Below are 12,839 nucleotides of genomic sequence, written 5' to 3' on the forward strand. Positions count from 1 at the left end.
ACGTGTGAGCTAAGGTCATGCTGTCGTGTTGGGTTAATAGATCTTGTGCTCTTCCAAACAACCAAGTTGAATATATGGCAGAGTCTTTCTAGTGCAATATGTTTGAGTTATATTGTTCTAGATCTAGGCTTTAATGGAAACACACTACACTGGGGGTCTTGCATCCATGTCTCCTAGTTATTCTACCAAACATGTCTCCCCCAACCTTGTGCTCTTTCTGACATTGCAGCTTGTAGTATTCTCTACAGTAGGCCCCTCGGCTTCTTTGTCTGTACCGTGTTTAGGCTTGCTTTATTTTTTACTTTCGATGTTGATTGGGACACTCGCTTTCCTGCTTATTCACCTTATTTAGCTTAACAACCGGATGACACTTCGATCCTAAATTAATGGCATTTGTTGAGCATTAAAGATACACTCACGCACTTCCAGAAAAATTCTAATCCAAATAAAGTCGGAGTTCAAATCATGATAACATGATCAGTTACATTCTCAGAAGGTGCCAACCCACATTCTACCCAGACCAGCTTTGTGAAACTATGTTCAGTACAAACCCCTCACTGGGAGCGTCTGCTGGAGATCACTGCTGCTGAACAAGCCAGATTGTTGACCCTTTTGAAGGGGTGACTAGACTTCAAGCGAGAACCTTTATTGGGGCTTGTTAGAATGGCACTGCTCTTACACCATCAGTAAATACCCATTGTATAGCCTCTTCTTCGAGGGGGACCTTAGAAGCAGCTCACACATTCAAAGAGAATGCCACATTTGTCTCTACTTAAAACATTACCATTCAGAAGCTTTGGTCACCAATGAAAGAGTTCCTGCAAGGACAGAGTGTTGTCTGGAAGACTCTGATGGGAAACGAGCGTAGGAGTAGAACAATCCCAAGCACAGCCTTCAGCCAGGACAAGGTGGAACCAGAGCCTTTTTATCATCTGTACACACTGCTGGCCAAATAGCATAAAATACACCTTACTTCAAAAGTGTATATCGCCCAGTATGCATTCCAATGTACTTCAAATTACTGTTGCTGTTTTGAAAGGTACTAACGAGATCTTGCAACTGCACTAAAGTATTTGCATTACCAGATGTCAGCAGAAAGGCTTGTTGTTTTTAAACAAATAGCTGGCTTTCTTGCCTTACTACTAATACTGTAGCATTGTAGTCCTCTCCCAAGGGCTATACCAGTTGATAAATGCTCTGTTCCCAAGTTATGGATCTGAGCAGCAGGTGAGGACCTATAACGAGAGAGAGCCTCTATCCACCTATATAGTCCTCTGCAGAAGGTCTAAAATGCTCGTCGAGTATTCCACCCACAGAGAACAGGAATATCTAAAGTAAACAGGGAGAAGCAAAAAGACAAACATTTGTCTTCAATGGAGCTCCTAACATTACAAAGATCTAATATAAACATGCAGACACAGTGGTTGAATGGCATTTTCATATTCAGTTTCTGTACTCTCCATGCTGCTTTTTCTTTCCTTTCGGCATTGGCCCCAGGGAAAACGGGAGCTTGAAATTCTGTTTGTCCTTTTCGGCCTCCTCGTCTTCATCATACCGCTCGTCTTCATCTTCATCGTCATCCTCTTCCTCGCTATGATGAGGGCTAGAGTGTAAGGATACTGAAGGAGAGGGAGGCACTGAGGAAGGCCTCGGGAATCGGAACCCCTCAGTCTGTTGGAAAGAGAAATACTCAGGTAAAGAATATGAAAAAAAGGACACATTAGAAATACAATGGCTCCTAAGTCCTGGGCTCTTTTCCATTTTAAGGCCTGACTCAAAAAGGCTCAATGATATTATCATGTTGTCAATTAAATGTCCGTGCAGTTCTGAACATTCTGATAAACATCTTTGAGGCTTTAACATCTCTTTTATTGAAGAATGACCACTCAAATTACAGGAAATGGAGGACAAAAGCACACAGAAGGGTTGATTAAATTAATGCAGGCCTCTAAAAATCCAAAAAAGGTTACTAGACCAGCAGTTCTGGTGACTTCAATAAGCTACTCAACCTAACTGCAATGGTCTTGACACATAAACTGGTCTTACATTGTGTGATGCTAGAGAAATATTTTATTTCACCAAGCTGCCTTTTTTCATTGTCACACATGAGCACCCTTAAATATGTGAGCTCAGGAGGACTGCTGAACAACAACACCTGTTAGATTTAATAAAATTAACTTTTTCTCCTTGTATAAAAAGAATCTAGCCCACATGCAGGGTACACTTGACCCCTGACTTGCCTTGTAGTTTACTGAAAGCATCGTCATCAGGGCTGGGACAGGAATGTTTCTCCATTTCCTTTTTAAAAACTATCACTTTTAATAAATGTATCACTGAAGCATGATGTAGAAGCACACTGTCATTTAGAGGCAGCCCATTTTCCTTTGAAATAGCCACAACATTTCCTATTGAAGTGCAGTTTAACCCATAAAACTTTATGACGTACAAATGATAATGTGTGGAAATCAGGTTTCAGCAAATATTTATCATGTGAACAATTCCAAGAGAAGAGTTCCGATTTGCTTTGATCCTATTAAAATCTTTGCTTCCATCACACTTCAGAATTACAAAAATTTTACTTTCCTAAATGCTGACATATTTTGGAATATTTGTACAATTCACTCACAAGTTATTTACATGTTCTATATTAGAAAAAAAGCTGCCACCCTGCATCATTTCATTTCACACTCCTTGTACCTCAGCAACAGTGTCACACAGTTCAGAGAAAGACTAGTAAACACCATATCCAGGATACAAGAAGAAGCAATTTGTAAGAAAACAAAACCTGACATTTGACCACTGTCTTTGATGCACAGCAAAAGTGACAAGATAAAAACAAGATTTAAAGGCATCTTTATTGCTCATTTGCTTTCTGAATGAACAGAACACCTGCCTTTTGAGAACTTGAGCTCTCTCACCAGGACAGAACAGTAGGCCCTAAAATACCTCGTCCTGATAAAAACTGACGCCCTGATAAAAAATGACTCCCAAAGGAAGTGGACGAGTAGATTTTTCGAAGTCAGATTAAGTGGCATGAACTGGCAAATTATGTGGCATAATGTGGAACATTATGTGGCAGTGTTATTTCTCTATTTTGTTATTTTCAAACACATTACTAGCCTTTGGGCAAACATTCACCCAATTCATTGCAGCTTAATACCTAAATACAGCACTCAGAAACTGAAAGGTGACAAAGTAACCTCGTAAAAGTGTCTGCAACTGCATCCCTTATGGTGCTTTTTAGTCAAATTGAATCAGTTTGATAAAGAAACAAAAATGTGTTTTTTTAAATCTTCAAATGATGTAGTAGATGGTGGATTATGAGGCAAATGCGGTAAACCAATAACTATATGGAAAACATCATTGCTGCAGTGATGCTAGAACAAGTTTTTAGAGTGTAGTGCTGCCATTTATGTTATATCACTGAAGTCATAGGCATCATGAAAGATCCAAGCATCATGCAAAAAATACAAGTGTAACAAATGCACCATACCCATTCAACAGGAGAGTGGTAAATAAGAGTGTGGTATGTAGCTGGGGGTGCATTTTGGAGCACTGATGAGGTAGCGCACTGCCATTTATGGACAGCACATTTTGAATTGAAATGGCCCCTAAATTTACATAGACATGCAGGTTTACTGGTAAAAGTATAAAGAACACATGTGTAAATTGTGTTTCAGTGAATATTTATCATTTGCCGATCACCAAGTAAAGTGTCTTATTTTGTTTTGATCCTATTAAAGTCTTTGTTTACATCACACTTCAGAATTTCACAAAAGTGCTGCATTTGTGCTTTCCAAATTGCTGATATAATTTGTAATATGTGCATAGTTAATTATTTAAATGCTGTGTGTTAGAAAACAACTGACATGCTGCAGCCTTTCCATTCACACTCCCAGGATCCCTGCAAGTTTCTCACCTGGATCACTTTTACAAAATCCTGTCACTTTGCAGTCAGAGAAATAAAAGTACACACCAGTTTCCAAATAAGCAGCAATTTGTCAGAAGACAGACCCTGATATTTGACCTTGTCTTTGAACACACCACAATAATGACACGCTACTCATAAAATGTAAAGGCATCTTTATTACTCATTCACCTTCTGAACTCCAGCACGATTATTTCTCGGGGTGCTGAGCACGCCTAGCATTCCTACTTTCAGCGCCTATGCATGGCTGTTGCCTGCTGATGAATTGCGTAATTTAATACAACTTTATTGTGGCTTTGGTCATATGAGTAAAATGTTTACTGTGGTGCCATGCTTAGCATCTCAGCGTGGAGCTGTCTTGGCTCCTCCCCATCTTTGTTTTGGACCCTGCTATATGCATCAAATTGAAACTGGAAAAAAAATATTATGAAACATTCGCACACAGTGTGACATAGGATCCAGTCAGTCACCAGTGATGGAACATATGTAATGCAGGCTACATTATTTGAGTTATTTAATTCCAAAACAACAGTATGAATAATGAAGGATTTCGGAAATGTGCTTTCAGTCTACACGCGATAACAGACATAGTTACATTTTAATGCACTAGCTGCCATCAACATTAGCACAAATCCAACTTATTTTTTATTATTGTTGTCTTGCTCCTTGCAAGGATGCGTCCTGGGATCAGCATGTAATAGTAAAATGTAACAGCAATGCAAAATATGTCCATCAATTGTAATAACCTTCAGAAAATAGCCTCCATTTACAATGTAAGCACAGTAGGGCATGACACAAATAATGTTATTTGATATTTTATTTAGAAGCTGGATGTAGCAGTGTACCATTATGATGCACACACAGCACTATGCACAGTAGTGTGAATAGAAAATAACTAAAACTATAGTTGGCTCCAATTTCTCAAAGCAAAGTTGTCAGCATTCTCCTTGCTGGCCAACAAAGCAATCGCTTAGGGGGTAAATTCTGTGGGACAAGAAGAGTGTTGGTCAGGTGCTCCTTAATGAGCTCCACATATAAAAGTAATACAATGTATTGTATCACTCAGGATCACCAAAATCTAATGGAAATGGAAGCTACCGCATTGGTGAAAAATGATTTCTTCAATCATGTTCAACTTCTTTCAAATTGCAGCATCCAGGCATCTCAAGCACAATACGTCATTTCACTTCCTCACAAGCAAACACAAATCTCTTAACATCCTTCTACATAACTCAGATTAATGAAAACAACACATAGGTGAGTGGGGAAGTACAATTTTGACTCCACCCTCATTGTTTTTTGATTAGGCCACCTATATGTTTATGAAGAGTTTTATGTACTCATGTGGTATGGTGTGACTAATAAAGTTTGCACTTAAAGCCATATAGAAAGTTCATTTATCATGTTAATTCTGCATTTTTATATGTGTGTACACTAATGTTTCTTTTACAGTAGCAACGAATTGCAGTTCTTTAACATATTTACATGTGTGCGTTTCAAAAATATTAATCAATCTTCATGTATTCACATATTTGCTTAAAGATATCTTGTATTCACTGTATAATGGAACAGAATTGCATTTTACACGCATGTATTGAAATCTTAGCTTTGCTAACTTGACCAAAGATCTTAAGCATTTGGATTTTGAAATGTTTAACCTTCACCATGAATGTTTCTTTGGGTGCAGTGTTTTTCTTTCCTCGGCAGGTGCCTGATCAAATGAATGGAGAAAGGCACATTGTGTGAAGAAGATAGGCAAGAGTGAGAGGAGTCTAGAATGATTCACTCAATTTCCTCCCATTCCCATGGAAAAATCTTTGGAAATCATGAGATCTCTCAAATCAGGCTCACCATCTGACCCGTGCCCAGCCAAAATCTTGGCTTCCATAGCGGGACCTTTTAACCCAGCGGTGAATTTGATTCTCAACGCTTCACTGCAGAACAGGCATGTTCCAGAGAGATGGAAGAATGAGAAAATTCTCCCTCTACTAAAAAAGTCTTTATCTGATCCTGCGATATATATCCTTGCTCCCCTTTTTTTCCAAAGTTTTGGAAAAATATGTGAACCTCGTGACCACTGAATACGTGGAAGCAAATCAGATACTTCACCAGAGCCAGTCTGGCTTTAGAGCAAACTTTAGCACAGAAACAGCGCTACTGGAAGTCGCAAAAGTGATCAAAGGGACTTTAGAAAGAGGAGGTAAGGCCGTATTGATATTATTGGATTTATCTGCGGCCTTTGATACCGTGCCCCATGACCGGCTCTTGCAGCAACTTCAGGAATGCGGTCTTGGTGACATGGTACTCAAGTGCTTTTCCTCTTTTCTGAATGATCATCAGCAAATGATCTGGTTCCCTCCCTTTGCTCCACCCATCCCTCCTATGAAGGTCGGGGTTCTGCAGGGCTCAATTTTGAGCCTAACACATTTTTATCTGTACATGGTCCCCCTGGCACATTTGGCTGAGGCCCACGGAGCAACAATAGTATCATCCACGGATGATGCACAGCTGCTCTTCACCTGTGAGAAGAGCGCTGATTTTAGAGTGGATGTGATTAACACCTGCCTATCAGAAGTGTTCTCCTGGTTACAACTGAACGAACTCAAGTGTAACTTCGAGAAATTAGAGATCATTTTTTTGGGCCTCCCCCCTTGCGACGTATGGCGCAACTAGTGGCCCTCAGACATGTCCCCTCCTACAACTTCAGTAAAGACGGTTAAGAACGTAGGAGTGAAGCTGGAGGACAACCTATCTATGAAGACCCATATTCAGGCAGTAGCTGGGTCTTGCTTCGGCCTGCTAAAAATGCTAAAACAGTTTCTCCCCCTACTTTCAGTCGCACACAGGAAAACAGTGGTCCAGGCTTTGATAGTGTCAAGGCTGGACTATGTGAACGTTTTATACCTGGGAATATTTATTGACTCGTCTCCAGGTGGTCCAGAACGCTGCGGCCTGGGCGATACTTATGCTAGGCCCTAGAACGCGGATGTCCCCCCACCTGAAATCCCTTCATTGGCTACCGATCCGTAAAAGGATCTGCTTTAAAGCATTGGTTCTGGCATGGGAAGGGTGCCTTTTACATCAGGAAAAGAGTCCAGTACTACATTCCGCACAGAACTTTGAGGTCCTCATCACAGCAGCAGGCGCTCACCCCCATGTTTTCCTGCGCCAGTATTGGCAGCCGTTCTTTTCATACGCAAAATAGGGAAAGTCCAGCTGCCTGCTGAGGACCGCTAGGTCGAGAGGGGTCCCAGAGTACACTGTCCCTAGTAATCCGGAGGAAGGCTACCCCCCTTTCTGGTAACCCGCACGCACCACGAGGCTCTGGGGACCCTAGGCGCGAACAGGCCCGACCTCCTGGAGCCCTGGTTGGGATCCGGGAGGCAAATGAGCCCTCATCGGGACTTCCAGGCCGGCCCGGCTATGTGGTCGCCCCATTGGAAAGCATTGCGCGCGACCAGATGGCCGAGGGGAGAGGTGCGACCAGATGGCCGGGATCGAAAGGACTCCCATCTGTCCAACCCCGAGCATTCGCTCTAGGGTTCCCTCCTGCCCACGCAGGGCTCGTGGGCTCTGCTTTCTGGGGGCTCGGCGCCCGACCTCCTGGAGCCCCGGCTGGGATTGGGGAGGTGAATGAGCCCCCAGCGGGACTTTCAGGCCGGCCGGGCCATCTGGTCGCACCATTGGAAAGTATTGCATGCCACCAGATGGCCGAGGGGATTCGTGCGACCAGATGGCAGGGACCGAAATGACGCCAATCTGCCCACCCGAGCCTTCGCGGGAGGGCTCCTGCCTGCTCTTGCAGGGTCGGGGCTGCAGGGCACGGGGACTGCAGGGCTTGGGGGGCTGCAGGGCTCGGGGGCTGCAGGGCTTCAGGTCTGCAGGGCTCGGGGGGGCTCGGAGACCCCACGCTGGGCCTCAGACATGGGGAGGCCCGCAGGAGCTCCCGGGGCCTGGACGCCCAGGGACCTATGGAGCCCATCCCGGGCACTTTGACTTGCCGCGGGCTGGAGGAGCGAGCCCCGAATGCTGGGGAGGTGTCGTCCGGGCTTAGCCCATCAGGTCCCCGCCTGAGAACCGCCATCCCCAGGAGGGGCGTCCCGGCATGCCCTGCCCCTAGTAATCCGGAGGAAGGCTACCCCCCTTTCTGGTAAACCATGCGCACTGAGTGATGGAGGGGACCCTAGGCCCGGACGCAACCGACCTCCTGGAGCCCTGGCTGGGATCGGGGAGGCGAATGAGCCCCCATCGGGACTTCCAGGGCAGCCCGGCCATCTGGTCGCCCAATTGGAAAGCATTGCGTGCGACCTAATGGGCGAGAGGATTGGTGCGACCAGATGGCCGGGACCGAAATGACGCCAATCTGCCCGCCCGAGCCTTCGCGGGAGGGCTCCCGCCTGCCCTTGCAGGGCTCTGGGGCTGCAGGGCACGGGGACTGCAGGGCACGGGGGCTGCAGTGCTCGGGGGGCTGCAGTGCTCGGGGGGCTGCAGGGTTCAGGGGCAGCAGGGCTGCAGGGCTCGGGGGCTGCAGGGCTGCGAGGCTCGGTGGCTGCAGGGCTCCGGGGCTGCAGGGCTCCAGGGATGCAGGGCTCCGGGGATGCAGGGATCCGGGGCTGCAGGGCTCGGGGGCTGCAGGACTCGGGGGGGGGGGGGCTCGGAGACCCCATGCTGGGCCTCAGGCATTGGAGGCCCGCAGGAGGTCCCGGGGCCCGGACGCCTGGGGACCCATGGAGCCCGTCCCGGGCACTTTGCCTCGCCGTGGGCTGGAGGAGGGAGCACCAGACGCCAGGGAGGTGTCGTCTGGGCTTAGCCCATCTGGTCCCCACCTGAGAACCATCATCCCCAGGAGGGACATCCCGGCATACCCTGCCCCTAGTAATCCGGAGGAAGGCTACCCCCCTTTCTGGTAAACCGTGCGCACTGAGTGACAGAGGGGAACCTAGGCCCGACGCACCCAACTTCCTGGAGCCCTGGCTGGGATCAGGGAGGCGAATGAGCCCCCATCGGGACTTCCAGGGCAGCACGGCCATCTGGTCGCCCCATTGGAAAGCATTGCGTGCGACCAGATGGCCGAGGGGATTGGTGCGACCAGATGGCCGGGACCAAAATGACGCCATTCTGCCCGCCCCGAGCCTTCGCCGGAGTGCTCCCACCTGCCCTTGCACGGCTTGGGGGCTGCAGGGCATGGGGACTGCAGGGCTCGGGGGCTGCAGGGCTCAGGAGCTGCAGGGCTCGGGGGCTGCAGGGCTCCGGGGCTGCAGGGCTGAAGGGCTCCGGGGCTGCAGGGCTGCAGGGCTGCAGGGCTCGGGCTGCAAGGCTCCGGGGCTGCAGGGCTCGGGGGCTGCAGGGCTCCGGGGCTGCAGGGCTCCGAGGCTGCAGGGCTCCGGGGCTGCAGGGCTCCGAGGCTGCAGGGCTCCGGGACTGCAGGGCTCTGGGGTTGCAGGGCTCCGGGACTGCAGGGCTCTGGGGTTGCAGGGTTCCGGGGCTGCAGGGTTCCAGGGTTGCAGGGCTCTGGGGTTGCAGGGCTCCGGGACTGCAGGGCTCTGGGGTTGCAGGGCTCTGGGGTTGCAGGGTTCCGGGGCTGCAGGGTTCCGGGGTTGCAGGGCTCCGGGGCTGCAGGGTTCCGGGGCTGCAGGGCTCCGTGGGGTTCGGAGATCCCACGCTGGGCCTCAGGCATGGGAGGCCCGCAAGAGCTCCCGGGGCCCGGACGCCCGGGGACCCATGGAGCCCATCCCGGGCACTTTGCCTCACCACGGGCTGGAGGAGGGAGCACCGGACGCCGGGGAGGTGTCGTCCGGGCTTAGCCCATCTGGTACCCACCTGAGAACCGCCTTCCCCAGGAGGGGCGTCCTGGCATACCCTGCCCCTAGTAATACAGGAGAAGGCTACCTCCCTTTCTGGTAAAAAGTGCGCACCGAGTGACGGAGTGGACCCTAGGCCCGGACGCACCCGACCTCCTGGAGCCCTGGCTGGGATCGGGGAGGCGAATGAGCTCCCATCGGGGCTTCCAGGGCAGCCCGGCCATCTGGTCGCCCCATTGGAAAGCATTGCGTGCAACCAGATGGCCGACGGGATTGGTGCGACCAGATGGCCAGGACCGAAATGACGCCAATCTGCCCGCCCGAGCCTTGCAGGGCTTGGGGGCTGCAGGGCATGGGGACTGCAGGGCTCGGGGGGCTGTAGGGCTCGGGAGCTGCAGGGCTCGGGGCTGCAGGGCTCCAAGGCTGCAGGGCTCGGGGGCTGCAGGGCTCCGGGGCTGCAGGGCTCCAGGGCTCCGGGGCTGCAGGGCTCCGGGGCTGCAGGACTCTGGGGGGGGGGGGGGGCTCAGAGTCCCCACGCTGGGCCTCAGGCATGGGAGGCCCATTGGAAAGCATTGCGTGCGACCAGATGGCCGAGGGAAGGGTGCGACCACATGGCCAGGACCGAAAAGACTCCCATCTGCCCGCCCCAAGCCCTAGCGGTAGGGCTCCCGCCTGCCCTTGCAGGGCTCTGGGGCTCTGCACCAGGGACCCTTGTCCCGGGCAGATGGACACTTGGTAGGCCGCAGGACGTGGGCTCCCAGGCCCTGACCGAAACTGAGGAGGCTCGGGCCGGTCCCTGCTTCTCAACGCAGCCAGGCCGGGGAGATCGGGGAGCCTGCCCTAGCACGAAGGACCCCAGTCCTTCACGGTCCCTCAGGTTGTGCGCTTGTTTTCTAACAATTTTTTTCAAAATTGTGCGTAGTTGGGCTACGCAAAGTCCGCCCAGCCCTACTCAGGACATGCGCTCGTTTTCCACATTTTTTTTCAAAATTCTGCGTAGTGGCGCTACGCAAAGTCCGCCCAGCCCTAATATTAAACGCAGGCACTCTGATTATTCAAACAATGCAGCTGAGCGATTCGCTGGTCAGGTCCTGTTTCCATAGGTCATCTTCCTTTAAAAGTCATATTTTTCCTAAATTCACAGTCAGGACCAACTACACTGTATTTTCTGAACAGACATAAAAGTATTCTTGTGGAATATATATGTAAGCTATATTTTGTTACGCCATCTATGCAGAGAACCTTCCAAGAGCCTACGCTTGCTTAAACCAAAAGGCAAGCCCCCCTACTGGAGTTTTCTTTTGCACGTTCGTTTACCTGAATCGACTCGACAACTGGACTAACAATCTCCCCTCTTTCTTCTCATTTTGTTTTTGTTCCCCCACAGCTATTTATAATGGACACCTGCAAGATAACTGCCCAATATGCATGATTTACCCTAGTAATAAACAACCCCTCACACTCTGCAACTCGCCATTTTTTACTTGTTTTCCTTTATTATTTTGACTCCTGCTACAGATCAAACACTGGTTGATTTGAAAAAGGGGCTCTCCCCCCGCCAGTCTCAGACTACCTAAATCCCAGGAGCTAGCATGTCAAAACAGTAAGAAGTTTCCTTGTTTTCTTGCTTTACCTATTTTTTAACAATGAGAAATCTTCCTGCTTAACTGGCAGTCGAATAATGGTCCGTTTAAGGTTACAACAAATCAATTACGAATCTACCACTCTGACAGATTAGACTGGGGCTACGTGTTTGGACTTAAACCCAGGCTAAATCTTCAATTATGTAATTGTACTGACCCACTCGCCTCTTCAATATCACCTCGACTGCCGTATTTCCATTTTATCATTTTACCTGGGCTTGGCATGTGGGAGCACTAAAGTAGTGATAATACAATCTATCCCCAAAACATTTTGGGACCTTTCACATATGTAAAATCAAAGGAAAATGTTTTTAATATACCTTGCTGCCACAAGAGTGCCACACCTCTATATAATAACTCCAGGATGCAAATGCAGTGCATACACGAGTGTGTTCAATAAAGGCATTCTCATTAATCAGTTGTGTATAAAATGAACAATTCTACTATACATCATGCAGTGTTTTTACAGCCTTGAGAAAGCCTCAGGCCTGTGCGCCAAAGGAGGTGAAATATGTGTTGGATGTCCAGAGCTCTTCAAAGATAACAAGTTTGAATAAATCGAGTTTACGCAGACAAAGAAGAAAAAGTGTTAATTTTTCGGGGTGGTAGGAACTTGCAAAGTTTCACTCCCTGGAATTCCCCGGAGTTACAGAAAAACTCTGCGAGAGCAACAGGCAGAAAATATGCAGCTTTCGGTGCAATTTAGCATAGGTAGCACAAGCAGCACTAAAAATCATTGCATTTGGCATCATGTGTTGCGCTAGAGCACACGGCTTTTCGAGTTGATTTTGCTGCCGCTCGAATAGAAAATCTACTCTAGTGGCAGCAAAGCTACTCGAACGGCATTCCTCTGACTGCAACTGCTCGCATATTCTGGCGACCGCCCATGTTAGAAAATCAGGCTGAGGGATGTCAAATCTCCCTCCCTCTTGCCAGCTTACATATTCTGGAACCTTGCAGTAGAAAAATTCTGCCATGCGGTGATTGGCAGGGTTTGACCATAATTCTGCCAATTCGGTGGGTGGAACGGAACTTTCAACCCACCTCTAGTTTATTTTATGTTTGACATGTAGGATTATGAACAATGAAGGTATAGTATTTAAATGAAGCATCCAATCTGTAACATATGTATAAATGTGGAGTAGCAGGCCGACACCACTCTGGTATGCACAGCTAAAACACCCTGCAACTGAAATTGCACCCCTAACTAGTGCAAATAGAGGATAGTCACCATAAGGCCTCCTGGACTAACATGAATCTCAAGGACTGCATTTGCTTAGTGGAGGCACTCTAGCTGTCTGCCCGATATTTCCTTGCATCAAAACTGGTGCAGCTTCTGAATTCCTATCATGGTGTTGGACCGGAGCAGTATAATTTTGGCTCCACCCTTACAAGGGCAGATGATGTAGCCTTATGGCTAGACCGGTCGACCTCGGACCTGGGGAACTGGGTTCGAGTCTCGGCAGC

General features: G+C 48.5%; 1 protein-coding gene across 2 annotated transcripts in view; it reads right to left on the reverse strand.

Moving 5' to 3' along the window:
* Positions 1 to 273: 273 nt before the first annotated feature.
* GYS2 (glycogen synthase 2) overlaps positions 274 to 12,839 on the reverse strand; it is a 528,148-nt gene continuing 515,582 nt past the window's right edge. For both annotated transcript variants that reach the window (XM_085652724.1, XM_085652725.1), the window contains one exon: positions 274 to 1,671. In XM_085652724.1, coding sequence (XP_085508850.1) covers positions 1,444 to 1,671 — 228 coding nt within the window. In that variant the 3' untranslated portion in view covers positions 274 to 1,443. The remainder of the gene's footprint in view (positions 1,672 to 12,839) is intronic.

Source organism: Triturus cristatus, chromosome 4_1, assembly GCF_964204655.1.
Source record: "Triturus cristatus chromosome 4_1, aTriCri1.1, whole genome shotgun sequence".
Lineage (NCBI taxonomy): Eukaryota > Metazoa > Chordata > Amphibia > Caudata > Salamandridae > Triturus > Triturus cristatus.